We start from the raw sequence: 24,634 nt of genomic DNA, 5'->3' as shown, positions 1-24,634 counted from the left end.
ACATTTGGCTTTTTTTGGGACATGAAAGCGACATATGTTTCTTACTTCCAAGTTGAAACCACAGAACAGATTATTGATTAAAACGTAGATCCAAGCATCATATGCAAGTTTTGCCTTATAGTATTAACCGGTCAAAATAATGCTCCTATATATACCGAATGTCCGTCAAATATTATTTCTTTTTAAGAACTGCATCTGTACTTGATCAGTTGTGTACAGTGCAAAGTCTTATTTATGGGCCTTTGAAGAAATCAAAACATTTGGACATTTGAAAAAGAAAACAAATACTTACATTACCGATGAGTTAGGGTTCAAAATACGGGATTATTTCCCTGTATGATAAATTAACAACACATTTTTTTTTTTATTTTCCGGGATAAGATCGAATTATCAATATTTAGCAACGAGAAAAATGAATGAAGTGTAGGGACGATCATTTTTTATATAAGGTCCAAAGTCAGTAACACTTCAGAACAAAGTGCATCGCCGATTTTCTCGTGTTTTATGTTATTTATGTTCAATTCATATTGCTCAAATTAACGCGAATCGTTAGTAAGTAACATATGTACGCAAACAGGTTATATGTTTTATTGAGCTAAACATGAGTCCAATATTTCAAAGGTTAGATATTTTCAGTCCAAATACTTTTATAATGTTAAACATATTTTTTTTAAATGTTGAACGGATCACTTAAAATTTTAAATTCAATTAATTAAGATATGACCGAAAAATATGATATATATGTATTTGAAAATGCAGTTGTTTTGATCGTCCATTTTCAATATATATTCAATGGACAGGACAGTTTTCGTGTAATGCTTGATATATATTAATGGACATCAACATGATCGAGTAGGTATTCTTTTAAGGTTGTTTTTAGAAACATTAGTGTAAAAGATGAGCAAAAACCACGTTCTAAAAGTTTCAATGGACTTTGGTAAATGTATGATAGGTCATTATGATTAAAGATCGAGTTATCTTTCACGAGTATGAAATATTAAAGTCTTTCTCTACCTAGTGGAAGATAACCCGATCTTTGATCTGCACCGAGGATAAATACCCGTGCCTTCATGTGTATTTTTTTCTGTCCCCTAAAGAGCACGACTATTTTTTTAAACATAGTAAATAGTGACGTCAAATTGTCTATTGCTTTTCTTTTCAATATGTCTATGATGCTGCTACTTTTAAGACGCTTCAATGGATAAGGAGATAATGAATTACGACGAGCGCACGTGACCTCATTCTATATTTATCGTCTCACCTTGCAAAAGACCATATCCAGAAATAAACGTTATTTGACATAATCATGTGTGCATCGAGTATCAAATGACATCAAAAAGATAAGAACTAAAACTAAACACAACAAAGCCATCACACAGTCATCAGAAATGTTTTTATGGACAAAAATTGAAAATTAAAAAAAAAGACTCGCTATAGGATGATCGTAATGTCATTTAATTTGTTCCAGTATTCCAAATTGTTTTTCATTTTTTATTTTATTTTATATAAGCTATTAGGTACTGCGAGTTTGATATAAAAAATACTGATTATATATAACTGAAATTTGATCAAAGATTGAATTATTTCCTGGAATAGTGCTTAATTTTACATCCATTTCGAGTGGTTTGAACAGTATTTACGGAAGTGTTTGGATTTTCTGTAATGTTGTTTATTCAAGAACAACAATGGTTTTTAAACTTTAATAATTCACAAAAAATATGGTGTGGAATGGTTACCTGAATATCGCATATTTTGTGTGATTTATTTGAATTCCACAAATTCACCTTGACCACTTTTACAAATATCTGTCATCCTGTAAGCATATATACTGCAATGTTACTTTTCTTTTATAGTAAAACTTTGTATCATGGTGACATAATACTAGTATCTTATTGATAAACTAACTAGAACGAAACAAAACACATATATAATAATAATAATAATAATAATAATAATAATAATAATAATAATAATAATAATAATTATATAACCAGAAACGTCTATAATATCATAAGTCCAAAATTAAATTCTTAGATATGGTCGCAAAACAAGGATGGAAAATAGTTTAATTTGTATCAGTGTTCGAATAAAAAAAATATCAAATTTGATACATTTCCCAGGTACGTAACCTTAAGCCTTTGTAAAGCATATTTAATTCTGAGTTTTGTACATAATGTATAGTGTGAATTCCATTTCGTCGTTCCAGAGCCAGTCAAAGGTAGATACCTGGTGTAGGACAGTCATTGATCGCACTGTTCGTTTAAAGCCCTTAAACTTCGTTGGCAGCTTTTTTACGGTTGTGTAGGATTGTTGTTTCTTTAACACAACTCCTTTGTTTGCTTTCGTCTTAACTTATTAGTCATCGATCAAAATTGTCAGCTATGGACGAATTGATAATTACACCCAATTTGTATAAGGCAAAGTATAAAACAATCAAGTTTTAATTTGTTGTCGAATATTGAAAGGAAATCACTTAGGCTTTTGTAAACCATTTCTTTTTATGGAAGATGTTTTCATATTGAAAAGTACAACAATTCCAATTTCACAATCTTCAAGTTTATTTTGATCAGACGCCGATTGACCATACATTTTAGTCGTTGATTTCTTGAATTATAATTAAATTTGAGAAAAAGTAGGTATTTACAAGTAATAGTCCACGATACGGATAAGTAATCACATATTAATCACTTTGTTTCAGAAAAAAAAAAAAAACGAAACTCGTAATTTCAAATCTTGGTTGCCTTTGCTCCGATAGAAGCAGGATCCTCTGCAATACTTATGTTAAGCATTTTAGGCATTTTATTTTACGGGATAAATGGTATTGTATTAGCAGTCTCGAGCCAAATATAAAGAAGGGCAGCGTAACATTGTGATTTATATAAAAAAATGCTATTAAACATTCTTAGTAAAATAAAATTTTATCAATTAGATTGTGGAAAACCATAAATCTGTGTTTTCCTCTTTTGGATCTCTACCAAGGACGATGATTGTGATTTACCGTCTATGTACTGGATTCCTAAACTCCACAAGATTTCATACAAACAACGTTTCATAGCTGGATCTGCAAAAATGTACCACCAACTTTTAACTTCTATACTCATAACTGTCAAAGAGGATCTGCACCCCTACCACAACACTTGTTACTCCCGTAGTGGTATTAATTCAATGTGGATCCTGAAAAATTCGAAAGATCTTTTTGGAGACAATCAGTTCAAGACTATTATCAGAATATAATAGCATAAAAACCTATGATTTTTCAACACTGTATACTTCTATTCCACATACTCAGTTAAAATCCCGACTTAAAACATTATACATCGTTCTTTTTTTTTCAAAAACGATGGTACACCTAGATAAAAATATACAGTTCTTGGTAGATATTCCTCATACTTTGTATGAAATAATTCCAAATCATCTTCCAAATATACAGAGGAAGATGTTGGAAGTTTTAATCGACAACATATTTGTCCAGTGCGGTGGACGTGTTTTTCAACAAACGGTCGGCATTCCAATGGGAACAAATTGTGCTTCTTTACTTGATGACCTATTCCTCCACTCTTATGAGGCTGCCTTCATAGCTGATCTGATCCGAAAGAAAGAATATCGTCTGGCTGGACCTTTTAATCCCAGTTTCTGCTATGTAGATGACGTATTATCTTTAAACAATCCAAATTTCGGGGATTTGATACATCGCATCTACCCCAAAGAACTAGAGATAAAGGATACTACAGACACTGTAAAGTCAGCCTCATATATTGACCTGCACTTAGAAATCGATGGGAAAGGAAAATTATTGACCAAAAACGTGATGACTTCATTCAAAATTTGTGAACTTTGCTTTCATCTGTGGCAACATCCCTTCAGCACCTGCGGATGGAGTGTTCATATCACAACTCATACGTTATGCCAGGGCTTGTTGAAACTACGCAGACGTTTTGTATCGCGCTAGAACTCTAACAAATAGGCTTCTAGAACAGGATTATGTTGCTACAAAATTGAAGTCATCCGTACAGAAGTGTTATGGTCGTTATCATAAACTCTCGGATCGTTATGGTGTATCCATCTGCACCATGAAAACTGATTCATTCAACGGGTCATAGTTTTCCTTCCTCGTTTGTCTACCCTGGACTTGACTTTTTATGAGCAACTCGGCGGTTGTTTCTAGAAAAGCAGAGGACGCTTACCCTACCGGTGCATCTGATTCATGCTCCCAGTTTTTAGTGGAGTCCGAGTTGCTCATTTGCTTTTGTTACTTTGTATGTTTGATTTTAGTTACTTTATGTTTTTTGTTGTGTATGTCTGTTTTCCATGTCTGGTCTTTGTCCCTGGATTGCATTCTGTTGATTACCGCAATAACCTTGGTTCCCTTGATTACTTTAAATATCTGAATATCTTAATTTTACTGCTCTTTTATAAGGCCATACACATGAGATTATCAATGGTTTATTCATATTCTATCCAATCGCATAAAAACTGCATGAGAATACGATTAAACCATCTTCATACAGTCTTTCTTGAGTTTTATTAATATTGTTTAACTGAAGTCATCAACGCCCATTTGTGCTATTTGATTTCTCAAAATTTCTACTTTTGCTTTCATATTCTTTTAGTAACTAAGAAAATTAAAAAGCAGCTAGTACAACATATATTTGTTTTATTTTCATCAAACACAAAGAAAAGAGCATGTTCTTCTGCACATTTTTTTCGGTTTTGTTTTAAAATATATATTTTAATGATGTCAATTGAAAGAGTTTTGTCAACAGGGAATAGAACTTCAGGTTTACAATCAAAATCAAGTATTAAGAGCAGTAAAATAAGTTTTCTGTAATATTATTAAACCGCTTGCATAAAAATGATAAATGATAGATGTGAACTCGGTATACACATGGCAAGTCTCTTAATGTTATTCCGTTAATAGTCTCATTCATGTATCAATGATATTTATGTATTCTACGGCCAAAGTTCATCATATTCCGCTGGTTTTGATACTCTCGCTTTTATTGTTCCTTTAAAAGAATCAACTGTTTTACTTCCACACTTGACCATTCAATTGTTTACATCTTATAATGCAAGTTAAAATGTCATTTGTTTCTAAAGGTAATTAAAACACCTCGATAAAGAGGGAGAAAAAAGCATTCTATAACAGACAAATGTTTTTGAATAAAAATGCATGTGAGACTCTTTGTGACGATTACACGCTACACGCTATCGATTTCATCGTATTCGACTTCTTCTATTCCAATCTCCGTTGTAGGTTTAGGTTTGTCTCGATTTTTAATTTTTCGTGATTTGCTGATTCTCTTTTTATGAAAGATGCAACAAAATAACAAAATAGCAGCTACAGCAGCTCCGTATCCAACGTAATGGATGTTGTTTCGAAAGAACAAGCCTATAAAATAAATTGAAATGTGTAGGGGCACTAGGCTTTGAATATAGTCTGAAAATATCAACTTTTTTGTAATAAAATAAAAAAAATGTGCATAACAGTGTGAAATATATAAATATAAGAAAACATGATTTTTGTGACATTAGTTAATTGTATGGTGCCACGGTTATACGCCATTTAAAAAAAAACTGCTGACAATGGTAAGTTTAGTTTTGGTTTGTTTCGAACTTATTAACATTAAGAAAACTTAATCCTTACCCTAGAAACAACTTTATACATTCGTATATAATAAAATACGTAATAATTATTTGTTCACTTAATATGAGGTTATACAACTTTAGTGTGGATACCATTTTTGGCCAGAAATATGACCAAAAAGTTACCAAAAAGTACAAAATTGACAGAATATGTGATATTTTGTAAACTTCAAGCAATTCATTTGTCGTTTTAATGGAAGAACTATCAGAAGTATTCAAAGTTTCTCATTGGTGATTGATAAAAGGCTCGTTATTCACATTTATGATTGATTTTTAGCTTTATTTTAGGCCAATCGGACCCTTTATCGTCCCTTCTCCTTATCAAGTTGATTATAATGGTTTGGTTAGATTACTCTTCTGAGAAATAAGGCAACCGGTGTACAACAAAATAAATGTACATCATTTCAGTACAATTTTAACGGCATACTTAGCTGTGATGTAATTAATGTACACAACTACCAAATTTACCTTGCCTTTCAATCTATTCTCCCCTCACAACCACATAAAAACGATAAATGCAGATGGATGGGAAATAAAAGAAACAAAAATTCGAATAGTATTTAAAATGTATAATCCAAGGACATCGACGAGACAGGAAAAATGAAACCACGAACAAACACTTCAATGGAAAACACATATCGGAAACTATAGAAGTTTCAACAACTTAACAAAACTTCATGTTAGGAAACGTGGCGCCAAATTAAACTTATCATAGTACAAGTCACGAGTTAATAACAAACACATTGTCCTTGGACATAACCCAAAACATTGACATGAAAAATGTTTACATTATAATAAAAAGCAAGGAATTCAAAAAGAACTCCTACCCCTTTGATGTTACGGGTTCATGTTGCCATGTATTTTATTTTCTTTGTCTTGCACTGCTGTGAGTTTCGAATATGCTTTGGTGGTTTCTTTTTTCTATTGACATTTGAGTTGACGTCATTGTTTTTTTAATCAAGAGAGCTTTATTGCAATTTTTTTCATAATATAAATGTTCATACCATTGTCTACAGTATGTTCAGTTTGACCTCTATCATCTGTAAAAAAGTAATCACAATGTCAATTATTGATTTTTTTTTAAACTTATAAAAGTGTGCATCCAACATTTGATTGTTACTGACAATGAAATTAAAAAAAAACAATTGGCTCTTGCGTCGTTTGTTCTTGGATATAATAAAAAAAATGTTTACTTCCAAAGCTATGGTTGAAACTCTGCATTGAGGTTGTGTGTTGTAAAGTATTGTAAATAAACAATTTTTCATCCTGAACAAAATTCTTTATACTTTAACATAAATCTTTTTGAGGCTTCTGTTTGACACAATTTCCGTTATAATTATTAAAAAAGTATTTTAAGTATAAGAAGAAACCTTCTTTGACATACTTGTTTGCGTTGTGGCTTCCACATTCAGGTCGGTTACTTTAGATAGGTTTGCACTGGATGTTTCACTGAGTACTGAAATAGTTTATACATATGATAAAGTATGTCATTGTTATTTATTTATTGGAAAAATAACTATATGCTAAATAGAATAGACCCAACCAAAACACGTACATTAGTTTGAATTTTGAACTTTATTATGTAAGGCAACAAAGCGAAGCTGCGATATTCTCAATAAAACATCGGGATAACCGTGATGACCCGAGTGTTTCTCAATCAATACAACTGGGAGACAGGACAGATTTAGCTAAATTACAGAAGATTTCATGCTAAGCGATCATTTCACATTTTAATGTAAACATCCCACACTTATATAAGTAATACGAACACAAACTATTGTAGTATTTAAGAGGTACATTTTGATCTCGTATGAAACTAGAATTGAATGTTCTACGACACCGATCTTCACGATCTGCAGCATAATGTGGTGCAATAATGTATAATTATGCAGATCATATGATTGCACCTACGTAAAAGATTGCACACGGATAAGATAGCCGATGATTGTCTTCCCACTTTTTTTCTAGCGCAGTTTGAATGACAAATAAAAGCAAGGTAAACTCAATGGCAAGAATACGATATTGATACTCTTTGATTAGGATGAATATTGATGATCTTTAATTGATTTTTAATTTTTGATATATGCGCTTTTAGTAAATCCTTCTGTATTGTTATTCAATTAATTACCTTTTAACTACTAATTATTAATTCTTGCGCGAATTCCAATGCGTTTCAATTATAAATTTTATATCAGGTTTTGTCAAATTCATAAACGTTTGCAAAAAATGTTTGATTTGAAACCCCGACATGGCATAACTGTATTAAAAAATTCTTTATACTTAAACATAAATCTTTTTGAGGCTTATGTTTGACACAATTTCCGTTATAATTATTAAAAAAAAGTATTTTAAGTATAAGAAAAACCTTCTTTGACATACTTTTTTGCGTTGTGGCTTCCACATTCAGGTCGGTTACTTTAGATAGGTTTGCACTGGATGTTTCACTGAGTACTGAAATAGTTTATACATATGATAAAGTATGTCATTGTTATTTTTTATTGGAAAAATAACTATATGCTAAATAGAATAGACCCAACCAAATCACGTACATTAGTAAAAAGTGGATATTTTAGACTGAAAGTAATTTTTTACACTAAAACAAGTTACCAAAATGTTAAAACAGGTGTCAGATTCCCGAAGGATAGACGCGACATTGTAAATAGGACTTGTCAAGTCAATTGTAACATACTCAATTGTATTCATTTCTGAAAGGTGATATGTTAATCTTAAACTGAAACTACATATACTGTAATTTTAAAGTGCTTTTTTAGACCAATTTCAAAAAATACCTGTGGTGCATGTGTCAATGTAAATAGGAGTGGACGAATTATGTATGAATCTTTTTCGGGGTTTTGGAATTAATAGATACGTACGAAAATCATAAATGGCATAAACGTGAACATAATATAATTTTCTTTGGTTTGATCTTTACAAAATTCTATCAAACCAGTGTATTATACTACTAATATCAGTTTTTTGGTAAAATCCCCGATATTCCTTTTTAATTTCAAATATAGAGATTATTTTAGCTTACCCAATTTTACTAATTTTATTTTCATCCTTGACTCCGATTGCCAGTCACAAATAAATTCACCAAAGTCGGTCAAGTTGATCGAAGAAATAAACAGATTAAACATTTTTTTTTCGGGAACCTTTCGGAAAACATATCTGCTGTTATCAATAAAATTCACGTTGTCTAATGTTGTGTTTTCCCAGTTGCTTAGTATTGTGTTTTCCCGTCGCCATCGCACAGAACGTGCATTAATGTTATGTTCTATTATGCAGTGCAGTGTGACATTTTCTCCCAAAGCTGCGTATATCGTTGTATTCATATTCACATTTTGAATTGAAGGAGAAACTAAAACCAAAAAGAAAACATTCAGTATACACACATGCACGACAGGAGCAATTGAAGAATGATACAAATATCTGCTTATTCTATGAATGCAGTTGGTAGGACTATTCGATGTTATATCTGGCTTTCTGTATCGAAATTTTAAATGTTTAAGTATTTCTTATAAACAATGTGGTTTGATATTGATCTTCCTTTGTACTTGGTTTTACTGCTGCTAGTGAGATTCTAAGCCTTCACTTTTAAAAACATGTAATTATACGTATCTTTGTCATTGATTTAAATGTATTTTTTCTTGTGTACATGTAGTGAGGTCAATCTTAAAATTATTAAAGTAAAGCGTACTAATAAAAAAAAACCTCAAAAGTACATATAATTATCACAAAAAATATTGTAAAAATAGTAACAATATCTTTTCGTCGTTTTTACCATGGAATATGTATTGTTTATAGGATCACAAGAAGAATGTGTCATGATAATGTTGTTAAAGTCGTTGACGAGGGAGACATTTCGTGTCTTGACAAAAGGTTAAAAATAAGGTGTGTGGAACTTTATGAAATTGTACCATATGGTGCCATACCATAAAAATAAGGTTGGAATTGATTTCGTGTTTTCTTTTCCAACTGTTTATAATTAAGGTGGCTAAAAGTGACTAAAACGGGTTTTTCATAATATTCGGACGAAACCATGACTTTAGTATCATTGGTTTCCATGAGCATATATCAAAGATTCCTAACCACACAAGAAATGCGAGAATTGACATTTGTGGAATGTAAATGGAGCTATTTTTGAAAAAAAGAAACTACAAAAAATAGCCACTTTTATCCAGTGTCAAGCTGAATTGTGTTTCTAATACTAATGATGTGTCGTATCAATCTGCGAAATATTAAACCTGCTACTTGTTTATGATATACGTTTGAAAGTTTTTCATTTTGGAAAAAAATAACTTTTGTGTAGTGTCATCTGCTATATTATTGCAAAATGTATAACCTACACTTAATGATCAACGTCACGTGATTGTCATTGAAACACGTCTTGTTAATGAAACTTACAAACTGGACAAACGAAATATATATGAAACTAGTTATCGTGTCAATATGGTAGCTTAGATGTTATATCGGATCTGATAAGTTTTTGTTTATTCTTAAGTATTATTAGAATCACTTACTGTGTTGCAAGATCAGATTAACACATGTCAAAAAAAACCATTGATTGCAGTTGATAAACATGCTGTTCTGGATCCCGAATCTCATTCAGTGATGCGCTAGACTGCAATTAAAATTGAATCACCTCTAATTATTGGTTGCATCGAAATTCGAAAATTAAAAATTTATCATGATCTTCAATTGTTAAGGTTACAATGTATGAATAACAGTGCCTTGAGTATAGAAATTGTATTGATGTCATTTCTAAAACAGTTCGTTCCTTAAGTAGTTTATATTAGTCGGTATGAAATGATTGGTTGAGATGATTTAAAGTCATCAATTGACATTATCTATATCGCCTTCGCTTTCAGCCCGGGACTCACATATCACGCACGAGACCTTATCAAGGCTGATATTGGTCGAGGGCTGTACCTTGGGGATATGAAAAAAAAAGAAACATTACCTATAAATACATCACGAATATGTAAACACTTTAAAAAAGAGATTCATAATCATCAACAATTTTGCAGATGTGCTTTGCTCAAGTGAATTTGAAAAGAAGTTCTATAGTTTATCACAAAAGTTATAACTTATGGTTAAGTAAGGATAAATATTCATATTTAATATTTCCAAAAGAGGAATCTGGGATAATTGAAAATGTCTCTGAGACACCTTAAATATTTTGTATTCATGTCATTATTTTCAGTTTTTTAAGTTCATTTCTTGTACTGAACACATGTTATAACGTATGTTCACCTGCCAGATCAATAACGGTATAATAATGAATATGCTTATTCAATAACAAGAAAAGAATAAAAAAAAACGTTATCACCCGCGGGTGGATAAATAGTTATTGTCCCGACTGATATAATTATTGCCCTGCATCGATAACTGACTTTTACACCCAGTATTATCAAATGTGCAGAAGCGAACGCTTCAAGATTTAAAAAAAATGTAATAAAGAACATGCCAAGATAATACTTTTCAATAATTTGGAAGACTTATAGAATACTAGATGTGTGTTACCTGACTTACTTCATCCGTCAAAGTTGTTTAGAAGGCCACAGAAGAAAAAACATAGTTTTACAGTATATGAAATGCAGGGTAGAAAATGCGCATGCTTGGAGATGTAACGCGTTTTACTGATGAAATTTTTATTATATAACAAATATTATGATTGTGTTAGAGTAAATTGTCTGTTCTGTATCATCGAGTCATTATCTCGCTTTGTTTTCCATTCTATTTTTTCAATTTATAGAGTAGAAGTAGATGTAGTTACAAATATAAATATATATATACATACATTTTACCTCAATATAAGATATGACTTCTAATTACGCAATTGTAAGTAGAAAATTCAATTACTTACATTTTTGAAAAGTTCGATTCCAAACAAAAATAAATAATATCCTTGTGTGATGCAAAAATCCACATAATGATTGCCCATTGAACAATACGTTGACGGAAGTGCCAAATTGATCCTTTTATTCATTTATATTTTGAATATTGACTGTTAACAAGGGGAATTTCGACTATTTAAAAAAAAATCAATTAGAAATTGTGATTCAAATATTTTATAATGTGTGTACGTCGTATTGTGATTATTAGTTGTGTCCGAGTTTTTTATTTTTTGACTTTAGAGGTTTTACTTTTGTATATTCACGTTTCTTTTTTGTGTGTATGTTTTTCTTTTCTTGTCTAGTCCCTGGACTGCATTATTTTGATTTTCGCTGGAATATTGGTTCCTTTGATTGCTACTTCAGTTGTCGATAACCCGGTTTGTTTTTGTAAAAATCGTTCAGAAACATGAGTAATAAGTGAAAAATTACATTAATTGATTTTAACTGTTCATAAATTTGTCTACCAAAAATAATTAATACAGGCTTTTTTGTTCTAAAGGTTAGGGTCATCATTATAATCACTTAACAATAGATTACAACCTAAAATGGACTCTGTATATCCCAGCTATTAACCCTGTTTACTTGGATTTAAACATTAATAACACAGAAGAAAATGTTGATTAAGAGTATCTGACTTCCAATGGGTTCTAATAACCAGGTTGGTTTTAGCTGTTTCTCATTATATGTGATTTGTCGATTTGTGATTCATGTGGTTTAGTTCAAGATTAGCTCTTTGGTTAATGTTGCACTTTATTTCGAACTAATTTTTAATACAATTACAAATTATAATACACTTGTAAGACAATCAAAGGATTACATAAAACTTATTATAAAAACACAAACCAATTAAAGCACGTTTCGCCATCCAAAAGAGATAACAACTTAATTTATTGTTTCTCATCCTTCGTAATCGGCAATAAAACTTCCAACTGAACGAATGTTCTGCAAAATAAGGATCTGGTAATCACTCATAGTACTCTGTATCAATTCGTTCACTGTTTGCTGTTTATGTTATGAATCGGTTGATGTTATTATGGATGTTACTAACAACTTAAAACAGCCGACTTTTAAATGCGACTTTGAAACATAAGGATATGATTTCAATTAGAAAATAAATCACAGAAACTTGTCATTGTTTAACCACGGACTGGTCATTTATGTCGCATTGTTTTACCCCGAGCGATAACATAAATGGTCAGCCCGTGGTAAAACAATGATAAACTGAAGTTTTCGTGATTTTTTTTTTATTCTAATAGGACTTTTTCTTTATATTTTTGAATAGACGCAGGCTATGAGTTGCACAAAATGTTGGTTATGTCTTTATCTATTTTTTTTAATATGGCTGTGGTCTAAAGAGCTTTGAAATACGTCATATCAGAATAGTTGAATAGACAAACACATAAGACGCCTTCATTAATATTAGAGTCAGTGACATCCGTCATATGTAGAATGTAAGACAAGACCTATGAATGGCTAAAAAATATTCTGAGGGAAGTCGAAACGTGTCGACACGGACGTAGACGATTGCATATGTGCGGAGGCACCGTTTGTCTTTCAATATATCGATGGATACGATTTAATATTCATTTTTAAAAAAAAAAATATTTTGGAAATGGTTTGCTGTGTAGAATTGTATTACGCCTTCAAATGAGAATGTCTCACATATTCTCCTCACCGAAAGACACCATAGCAACATGGTGGTGCACCTTAAACGAAGAATGATCTCCGTCCATCATAGGCATAGCCTAAAACCATATTATCATTTAGATAAGTTGTTATAGAATAAATGTTGCCATCTTTATGAGCAATTTCCGCTGTATATCGACAGAGCGTTAGCGGAAATTAATTTGTCCTAAATTTATTCTATTGTTTAACTAATTAGATTCCATTTTTACCATGATTTTTCAATGTTTATTATGGAATATTTGATTGGAAATACATTTAATTCCTAAAGTTTATTTCGTATTAGTAATGTTTATTTCTACATGTACGCCTAAAATAATACACTATTCCTCGGTATTGGGATATTTTCAGATTTTTTTTGCATCAAAAGTCTTTGACTCGGAATATCTTTCAATGTTTCTTTACAAATAAAATACATTATATGCAAAATCAAGATTTTAATACTTTCTGTGGTATTTATTTCATTCTGACAATGTCAGAAAATAACAAACCAGCATGATTTTTTTTTGTTTGTTTTCACTGATGGAGGAGAAATTTGTCGCGAAAAGAATTACAACTCATTGTCTGTCAATTTCAAGGATGCCTTTTTACATATGCCATATTTCTTATCTTGACACTTAGGTATTAGGTGTCAGTCCCTGCAAGTTTCAGGGAGTTTGTGAAACATTGTATAAACACTATTTTGAATGTTTGAAAGCTATTGGAAACTTGTTTTTTTTTCAAATTATGTATATTTGAATGTTCTTCATCTCAGATTAAAGCATTACTTTATACGTCATTCGTAACATTCTTCTGATGACGCTAGAATTTTTTCAAGCTGTTAAACAAATCAGGTGATGCCAACTGCCAAAGAAAAGCCATTTTACAAAGTTGGCGTGGACCTGATGTATATTGATGCTGTGGTTAATTTAATATTACGCAGTGATGCAAATGCGGAATTCGATAACCCGAATTTTTCTTTATGAAATATAGTTTGAATTTTGGAAAGATGAATATTTTACTATTTAATCGGTGTAAAATTATGTTTAACAAGAACAAGTCTCTAACTAGAAATATAACCCGAACAAGTACCAACTACATTAAAAAATATATTTATAACATTCAGTCAGTTACTTACATTTGTGTTAATGCCTTTTAAGATTGTTAAACTTGAATTTGTCTGTCTTAAATGTTTATGAAAATCCTTACTTAATTTCATCCATGGAAATTTCCGACAGCTTAGATAATGTTGCGGCAAAAATATATAATATTTTTTATTGCATACACGGTACACGGACAAACTACAATGAAACATCATGATGACGTAATTGAAAGTTTGATAGATCCAATATGATCTTTCTCCTTAATTATAAGGATGGGCAACATCGAAAAAAAATAAAAATAAAGGCCTACGTTAAAATAAGTGCAACTCCATTCCCCAATTAATTATTTCTTAAATGAATAATAAAAAATCAAATCAAATAGGAAAGGAAACGAAATGACACAAGCCATGATAAAATAAAAACAAATCTCAGGGATGGGGAGGGGTATAAAAAGCAATGGGTATTGTTGAGCGGGGACAAATAGTTATGTCAATTTACGGAGTGGGAAAAATAAATCGATATTAAGAAACCAAAAACGCTTTAGTGCAAGGTAAGATAAGAATAAACTTAAATGAAGATCTCGAAGCATGCTTACTTAATATAATTTATATATAATATATATTGTTTAAATGTAGTCAAGAAAGTTAAACGAACAGTACAAAGATCGATCACACATATGTTCCATCCATATAAATCCACACACAAATTTTGTAATAAATCCATTCATCAGGAACCTGGATTTTTTGAGCGAAAATGTTTTGAATCATTCCATGTTTTTTTAAAGATGTTCCAAAGATTTAAAACTTTATATTGTATCCAGTATTACAGTAAAGGCAGAGATCCATAACTATGCTTGTGATCTTGGTATGTCTAGCGGTTGTAATTGCCATTTGACCCCATTTAATGGGTAAATCACCTTCATTTGTGAAGCAGGGGCATACAAAAAAGACATCTGCCAGTGTTTAATAGTGATGGCACGTCTACATACCCAGGTAGCACGAACCTTTTTTTGACATATTTTATTTAGAGTTTATTGGTAGTGTGCTAAAACATTTTCAACAGAACATTTTAATATCGTTTTTTAAACATTTTGATTTTTTTTTTCAAAATGGTTTGATAACGTTTTTGAAACATTTTACCGTTTAAGTTTGGAAAAGGTTTTCAAAACCGTTTATTGAAATGTTTTTGAAATGTTAAAATAACAAGTCACTGTAATGTTTTTGGATCTATTTTTAAACATTATTTGGGTATGTTATAAAATGTTTCTTATTTGTTACAAAAATTTTATTTTTCATCACATTCCATTGAAACAGGTGAAAAAATATTTCCAGATATGGTTTTAATATGCTTTTCTGAAATGTTCAATAAATAGTTGCAGAAATGTAAGAAAAGTATTTTTATATATTATCTTTTTTAAAAAACATTCTAAAACGAATTTAGAAAATGTTTCTAAACTTTTTTAAATTATATATAAACAAAAACAATTTTCTCATAAATATCAATTATGGAATAAAAATAAATAGGCCATGAAATTAAAATTTTGATAATCTACCACTGTAAGACAATAGAGGCTATATATAATTACATCATTATTTAAAAAAAATACAAAATGACCGAACAAGGATACAAGTAATATACACATGCATATTTGATTTCCATTTAATTCATCCCAGTTTACTGTTCCTTGTCCTTTAATTTAGCAACATCGATAATACATAGACGATGGCATCTCCATAGAAATAAAAACATAATAGTGTAAATGGTGTTCCACATGCTGCTATTTTAATAAATTAGAACAAATCCTTATCAGTGTGCGTATTATCCTAGACACGTGTGCAAGGAGCACACACTATTTTGAAGACGATTCAAAGAACTGGATCTGTCCAACAAGATGTAAGTATAATTCTTTGTAATTAGATAGTTAAAATACTTTGAATAAATACTAGTCTGTTTTATAAACTTGTTCTATAAACATAGCTGGTCAATTAGTCATTGTACAATTTCCTAGTCTTTAGACAACGTCACGCTGTGAAGACAAACACTCAAGTGATTTCTGATTTTGCATATTTACGTTGTCAGAAAAACAAATTTTTGTTAGGTGACTTATTAATGACTTGATGGTTACTACGTTATCATTTCTTGATAGGGATATGACTGTTTGTATGGATAGCATGAGAGATATAATTGGACAGTGAACATAAAGAAAATAAATAATTCAATATATTTTTATCGATATTTTATATTTTTAGGGGCCATATATTACTTCCAGTAGATGTTATAATTGATTAGATTTGATATGGCTAAACATTTAAATCACATCTTATATTTTTTTTAATTTGCTGTGATATGGCGTATAGAAGCAGATATACAAGGTTATTCGTATGATAATTCACCCCAAATTAATAGGCTTTTCATATTATTGCTCTTCTATATCTCTTAAAACATTGATAACGTCATGATGTTTTTTAACGTTTTCTGGTAAGAAATATTAAGATACAACCAGTATTGCGCACCATACACTTTAGTACTGACATAGCCATGCCTATATCCTGACTGAGCATGACCGTTGAATATATGACCTACCACTTTCAATATTTTTTTCCATTCATATTACGTTTAGGGAGAGATGGGCTCTTAAAATATGAGCTTTAAATGGGTTTAAGAGTAATCAAGGGAGCCAAGGTTATAGCGGTAATCAAAAGAATGTAATTAAGGGACAAAGACCAGATATGGAAAACAGACATACACAACAAAGAACACAAAGTAACTAAAACTATAGTTACAAAATAACAAAAGCAAATGAGCAAAAGTTTTCTGAAGTCAGACTCCACTAAAACTAGGAGCATTGACCAGGTGCACCGGTAGGATTATCGTACTCTGCCTTTCTAGAAACACCCGCCGAGTTGCTAATAAAAAGCCAAGTCCGGGGTAGACAAACGAGGAAAGGAAAAGTATGTCCTGTTGAATAAATTAGTTTTCATGGTGCAGATGGATACGATACCCGTCGTGGTATTAATTCAATGTGAATCCTGAAAAATCCTGAAAAGATCTTTTGGAGACAATCAGTTCAAGACTATCATCTGAATATAATAGCATCAAAACCTATGATTTCTCAAGACTGTATACTTCTATTCCCCATACTCAGTTAAAATCCGGACTTCAAAAATTATACATTGTAGTTTTTCCAAAAACGATGGTACACCCAGATACAAATATATAGTCCTTGGTAGAGATTCCTCATACGTTGTAAGAAATAAGAAATAATTCCAAATCATCTTCCAAGTATACAGAGGAAGATGTTTACAAAATGCTGGAATTTTTAACCATATTTGTCCAGTGTGGTGGACGTGTTTTTCAACAAACGGTCGGCATTCCAATGGGAACAAATTGTGCCCCTTTACTAGCTGACCTATTCCTTCACTCTTCACTCTGAGGTTGACTTTATAGCTGATCTGATCAGAAAGAAAGAATATTGTTTAGCTAGATCCTTCAATCTCAGTTTCCGCTATATAGATGACGTGTTATCTTTCAACAATCCTAATTTCGGGGATTTGATACATCACATCTACCCAAAAGAAATTGAGATAAAGGATACTACAGACACTGTGAAGTCAGCCTCATATCTTGACCTACACTTAGAAATCGATGGTAAAGGAAAACTATTGACCAAACTTTACGACAAACGTGATGACTTTCCATTCAGAATTGTCAACTTTCCTTTCATCTGTGACAACATCCCTTCGGCTCATGCATATGGAGTGTTCATATCACAACTCATACGTTATGCCAGAGCTTGGAGATACTACGCAAGACTTTTCGTATCGCGCTAGAACTCTAACAAAAAGGCTTCTGGAACAGGGTTATATTGCTACAAGATTGAAGTCATCATTACAGAAGTTTTATGGTCGTCATCATGAACTCGTGGATCGTTATGGTGTATCCATCAGCACCATGAAAACTGATTTATTCAACGGGTCATAGTTTTCCTTTCCTCGTTTGTCTACCCCGGACTTGACTTTTTATGAGCAACTCGGTGGGTGTTTCTAGAAGAGCAGATGACGCTTACCCTACCGGTGCACCTGGTCCATGCTCCCAGTTTTTATTAGAGTCCGAGTTACTCATTTACTTTTGTTACTTTGTGTGTATGATTTTGGTTACTTTATGTTCTTTGTTGTGTATGTCTGTTTTCCATGTCTGGTCTTTGTCCCTGGATTACATTCCTTTGATTGCCGCTATAACCTTGGTTCCCTTGATTGCTCATTAACTTCCCTGTTTGAAGAGGACTTACATTCTACAGGTGTATATATCTCTGCTCACCACAATATCAGCTTTAAAACTCAATTCATGGTTTTTCAAAGTGCATATAAAATCGTGATACAACAGCATAATTTAATCTAGGAAACAATAGTATTTCCATGATTGACACATATACCTGTTGAAAAAAAATCAACTAATATGTAATTGATAGTATGTATATTTGGTTTTTTTTTAGTTTTAATTATAACTACTGTAGGTATGTATATCGTGCCTATACCATTAATCATGTACATCTTTTTTTATTCAGGAAAAAAACACGGAAATGGACACTGCTTGGATGCCTGAAGATGAATAAGAGAACTGTGAAAACCTATTTTTGAAATTTCATTTAGTTTGTTGCTACATCTTCAAATTAAAGATAACTCTACAAATTTCGTATCTTATGTTAACCCTGTTATTCGTGTATGCAATTTTTGCACTAAAATATTCATAATTTCGATTGTTTTGTTTTTTTAATTAAGTTATTGAAAAAAATATTATAATAATATTATAGTGAATAGTTATAACATTTCTGCAACCATACATTTTTATGTTTTAATTACATTTCTAAAAATGTTTTCGTCTCTTTAAGAAAAAGTTGTAATAACATTCTAGTGAATGGTTATTGAAAACGTTATTGTAACATTTCTGCAAGCATACATTTTTACGTTTTAAAATCATTTCTAAACAAAAAATTTCAGTTTTTTAAGGAAACGTATCTAAAACATATTTATTACGTCTTTGTGCTTGATTGGTACTCTTCTGACCAGATTTTGTTCTTAAATTTTAATGGGACACACACTTACATTTGAGACAGTTGGGGTCGACTATGGTTGTGTTGATGCATGGTCTCCGGCCCTAAAATATTTTATTACAAGGAGCATTTTTGATACATTTGATACTTGCTCAAACATGGAAGAATGGTGGATGGGGTTATTGTTGTCGACTGTTAAATACTGAAAGGATCTATGAAACTGGTTCAAATTTGATTAATGGCGGATTGGATAACTGACATTGTTGTTACCGCTGAGTGTCAAGGTGGCTTTCTTTTACTTTGAGAAGAATCTTCACTGGAATCTGGCTTTTTAGGTTTAAAAAGTGCTTCCGCTATTTTTGGAGGTATTGTCAATCACCTTGAACAAGCTAGACGTGATCACTTAAAAGGGCGTTCAGTCGAATATTCTGCTTAGAAACCCCCAAAATTACAGGTAAATACCAGGATAAAAAACATAAAACTTTGTTAGGTTGGAGCAATAGCTTTTTTCCATATAATATAATATAAAGGGACGATATGAAACAATACAATGCCATAACTGATTTATTTTATTTGTATCATTACAAGAAAGAAATTGTTTTTCATATATTTTAATATTATATTATCATTTAAAAACAAACCATTTGATTTATAATCAGAACAATACTTTATCAATGAAGTTGCCATTGCCAACGGTTCAATGACCAGTTACCAGCCCGGGACCGATATTGCCACACCACCATTCAACTTCTTGCGTTTGTAAATAATGTCAAAATCATTTTCAAATATGTCTTGAACCTTATTAACATTTGGATGGTTTATTCATATGTGTACCTCTTTTGTCTTGACAGAGTGTGTCGGGAAACTATATTATTGCTCCTAAATTATTATTGAATTTTACTGACTTGTAATGGCGAGTGCAGCTCGGAACATGCTTACCCATCCAGAGCACCCGATTTCAATCCCAAGATTTTTGTTGAGTTCATATTGTTATCGCTTTAGTTTTGGTGTCATTCATTATTTCCCCTCATTTTACTTTATTCGCCACATTGTGTATGTAGATCATCTCATTTTATTGTTTTCGCATGTAAGCCATATACTTTGATTTTGATGGGTAATTGTGTCGATATTTGAAACAGGGAAATTGTATGAGCTTAATATCTTACGATTGCCAGAAAAATGACTGTGTTTGATAATTTTTGATAACAGTTCTAGAGTAAATGATATAAATAAAATACATACAAATAATCTTAAATTTTATAACTTTATTAAATTTGATGATATCTGATCTTTAGTAAAAGTACAAACTGTGCATCTTCAATTTAGACCTGCACAGACACATAAACACATATATATATAAAGCACTATACTGTTAGCAATATAATTTACGGTGTACATTCTATAAAATAGCCGAAAGTGTGACTGGACCATATTTATAAAGCTTTATGCAAACAAATTTCTGTAAATTTCAAAATTCCAATGCTTCTTTCACATAATAAGTAAGTATTGGATTACTGCTAGGAGAACTCGAATAAGCCTACAACAACATAGCATTACATGTAACAAGTTAGTTGTATCTTATTCAGATCTCTTTTTTCTATTTTCAGTTGTAGGTTGAGGTTCATTTTGAATGTTTGATTAATGAGATGTCCCCATGATGTTTCTTAAACTTTTGAAGACAATCAAAAAAAGAAGAATAAATACAGCTCAAATCGAAGCAAAATATAACAAAAAGAACAAGCCTGAAATGACATGATAAACACAACATCATAAATTTGTAAATATTTGTCGAAGAACAGCAATAAATCACAAAAATTAAAATGCACGAAAGACTAATATTGAAAATAAATCCTAACAACTATTTAAAAAACATCGTCCATATCGAACAAAGAAAACTACTTTATTGTTTTCAGGTGGTTTTGATCGACGATCATCTGCAGAGGAAACATATTTGTCCGACCTTTTCCGGTACATAAATCTATCAACCTATACTTTTCTCGACGTTTGTTTTGGTCTTTTAAATTCAATACCGCATTTTTAACAATGTTTTTAAGATACTGTTTCAGCCCCGAATCATCTTGACATCAATCCCTAATGCTACTTTAAATAAGTCATACAATTGTCAATAAAGAGTTCAGTCTGATTCCTAAAATCTATAAAAAAGAAGACATACATAGTTACTACGACCATACATATTGCTACGTTATTATATGTGCGAGTACAAAAAGACACACACGTTTCACTGGAAATAACTTCTTCAAAGACTACCAGGAAATATCAATATTAATACACAATAATTTAAAACAAATAAATTACATTAAGGCCGACTTCCGTGACCGGATAAATGATTTGATTTGCACTTGACTATAAGCACTATATGACTGCACTCGAATATAAGTTGACAACATTATAGTTTTGATTCTGTCCTGTATGATTTTTATAGTTAACCGTGATGTAGAAAAAAAAAACGTTTTACATAGGAGTTTAGTTTGACGCCTCTTCGTTTAGAATCAATGTTACTGGATATATACTTGTTATTTCCAATAGTACTGAAATATATCACATGTGCTTTAATCTTTGACGGTTAAGATTGAGACCCGACCAAAATAGAAACATACAACTTTGTTCATGCTTTTCCCTTTGGCAACTAATGAGTTCACTTTGAACATTTAATCAATACTGCCACTAGTATTTTATAGTTTAATTGATAACGACACAAAAATACATCTTTTAACTATATTAGTTTAGGTGTGAAAATAAAATGAGAAATAATCAAGTACTGAAAATTTAATATACGAATACAAAATCAGGAGATTGAAACGTTAAATCTGTGTATTTGTCGTAAGCAATAAGCTAGACTGAGAAACTCAGTGTCAGTCTCTATAGGAATCAGGCAGACGGTGATCATGGTATGAAAAAACGCCAGTTTGAAAGGTTAATTTGACTATTTTCACCATCAGAACCCAGGACAACAGACAATATTTTCAGTATTGTTTTAGTGTATTAACATTCTATTAAAGTTTTCTGAACAAATCCAGTGATACAGAGATATAATATTAGTATTTTTAAATAGAGAAACCATCCTTGGATGAAATTATATTAATCAGATCAATTGGTTTCCCTAAATCCCATATGAGGCCACTTTTGAAGAAACCGGGCTTGGATAAAAACGTTTTAAAGAGTAATCAAGGGAACCAAGGTTATAGCGGTAATCAAAAGAATGCAATCTGGGACCAAGACCAGACATGGTAAACAGACATACACAACAAAGAACATAAAGTAACTAAAATCATACATACAAAGTAACAAAAGTAAATGAGTAAGTCAGACTCCACTAAAAACTGGGAGCATGGACGAGGTGCACCGGTTGGGTAAGCGCTTTTCTAGAAACACCCGCCGAGTTGCTCATAAAGAGTCAAATATTAGACAAACGAAGAAAGGAAAACTATGACCCGTTGAATAAATCAGTTTTCATGGTGCTGATGGATACACCATAACAATCCATGAGTTCATGATGACGACCATAAAATTTCTGTAGTGATAACTTCAATCTTGTAGCAACATAACCGTGTTCCAGAAGCCTATTTGTTAGAGTTCTAGCGCAATACAAAAAGTCTCCGTAGTTTCGGCAAGCTCTGGTATAACGTATGAGTTGTGATATAAACACTCTATACGCAGGTGCTGAAGGGATGAAACTCCTAAAACTACTGAAATTAAATTTGTCAAGAGTTTTCAGTAGATGGTAAGTAGGAAATGGCCGATTCAGTAAAAGTTTCGGTACTTGTGATTTATTTCAACAAAATGTTTCGTTTCTCAATGGTTTGAAGGCAGTTAATATCGACAAAATATATTTGATGTATAATGGTGTTAAGGACGACTATAATGTAGACTTAAAATTGTGGTGCTATTCTTGTAGAAAAAAAAACATGAAAGTATCATCATACAGTGTTGCAAACACTACATTGGTTTATGTAAACTGAATATATATGACTGTTTTTTCCATCAGCCCGCGGAACTCGAACTCGTACCACTATAACTTCTGTGGCAACACAGCCTGCACAAAGTCCAGCACCCTAGACCACTCGGTCAGCTAGGCTATATAAAAATATAGCTTTCGCTGGCCGGGTCATTCCTCCTAGTAGAATTAATCTAGGGCTGTAACTTAGTACACGATGTATGGTAGTACGGGACAGTTCGTCTAGGTGTTATTATGTAGGATAGAGGATTAAAATAACGATACATGTCACAATAAGTCAATATTATACAACGTCTCATAATGTGACGAATATATTCGCTACATTGCTCCATCGGATCGAATTGGTACAGGGAAGATAATGTAATGATCTATTCGGTAACAAAAAAAAAGAGCAATAGCAAACTGAATCTATAGAGTAAGCAGAACAGGAAAAAATAAAGTATGAGAATGAGAACAAACAGAAACGAGCAAAATTAACATCACTTGAAATTAGAACGAGTATACGTGTTCTGGAAAGATCGGGATTTTCTGCTCTCTTCAGGACATTCATAATTGTCCGATATGGCAAATAAAATCAAGAAAGAGACTTAAACAATGAGTACAATACTGAGCATACTGATACTCTAAAAACTGCTGTTTTGTTTGATTCTATCATCAGTGTTTTGTAGATAAATTGCTATATACATGTTTTTGTGTGTAGATATACATATATATGTATAGTATATTGTGTCAAATAGTTTATATAGAGATATAATCATCTATTAAAACGAAGTTCTGGTTGAATGATAGTGTAAAGAAGTATTCAGTAAAAACTACTGTAAGTATGATATGATATAAGTCTATCTATTAGTATGAACTTTCAAAAAGCTGATTTATAACCGATACCAACAAACGGATTACTGATTATTAAAATTCGGACAAACATAAACATGTGTCAATAAAATAAACAGTTGTCCGCTTAGATCCATTTTTTTTTCGTATCTGCCCGATTATTTGTTAGGGTTAGCTTCTCTTTAGAAAAAAAACTTTTGGCTTTATTTTTTAATAATGAATTATTACTTTCCCGTCTTTTTTTCTGAATTCATTAAAAGATTTTCAATATCTACAAATAAAACCTTTTCAGCAATGATATATACTTTTGGTTTAATTTTGTTCTATCATTATTATATACATTTCAAATGTGTCAAATAGTATATATTGAGATATAATACTCTATCAAAACGAAGTATTAGTTGAATGACAACGTAAAGAAGCAATGATAGTTGTAAATTTAGGTGATAACGTGACTCTAACCTTCGTTCCC

General features: G+C 31.5%; 1 protein-coding gene across 2 annotated transcripts in view; it reads right to left on the bottom strand.

The window, feature by feature from the left end:
• LOC148617096 (uncharacterized) overlaps window positions 1-11,597 on the bottom strand; it is a 56,320-nt gene extending 44,723 nt beyond the window's left edge. The window contains exons 1-5 of one of the 2 annotated variants that reach the window (XM_088584413.1): window positions 11,510-11,597; window positions 10,164-10,264; window positions 8,678-9,001; window positions 8,023-8,094; window positions 7,028-7,099 (exon numbers count right to left, since the gene is read on the bottom strand). In XM_088584413.1, the coding sequence (XP_088440539.1) occupies window positions 7,028-7,099; window positions 8,023-8,094; window positions 8,678-9,001; window positions 10,164-10,248 (553 nt within the window). In that variant the 5' untranslated portion in view covers window positions 10,249-10,264; window positions 11,510-11,597. Of the gene's footprint in view, window positions 1-7,027; window positions 7,100-8,022; window positions 8,095-8,677; window positions 9,002-10,163; window positions 10,265-11,166; window positions 11,234-11,509 lie in introns of those variants that run through there. The other variant, XM_088584415.1, reaches the window with a different exon arrangement.
• Window positions 11,598-24,634: the final 13,037 nt, after the last annotated feature.

Source organism: Perna viridis, chromosome 5, assembly GCF_037379345.1.
Source record: "Perna viridis isolate PV_CMFRI_1.1 ecotype Kerala chromosome 5, ASM3737934v1, whole genome shotgun sequence".
In the NCBI taxonomy this organism is placed as follows: Eukaryota; Metazoa; Mollusca; class Bivalvia; order Mytilida; family Mytilidae; genus Perna; species Perna viridis.
This window is presented reverse-complemented; position numbering and strand designations above follow the sequence as displayed.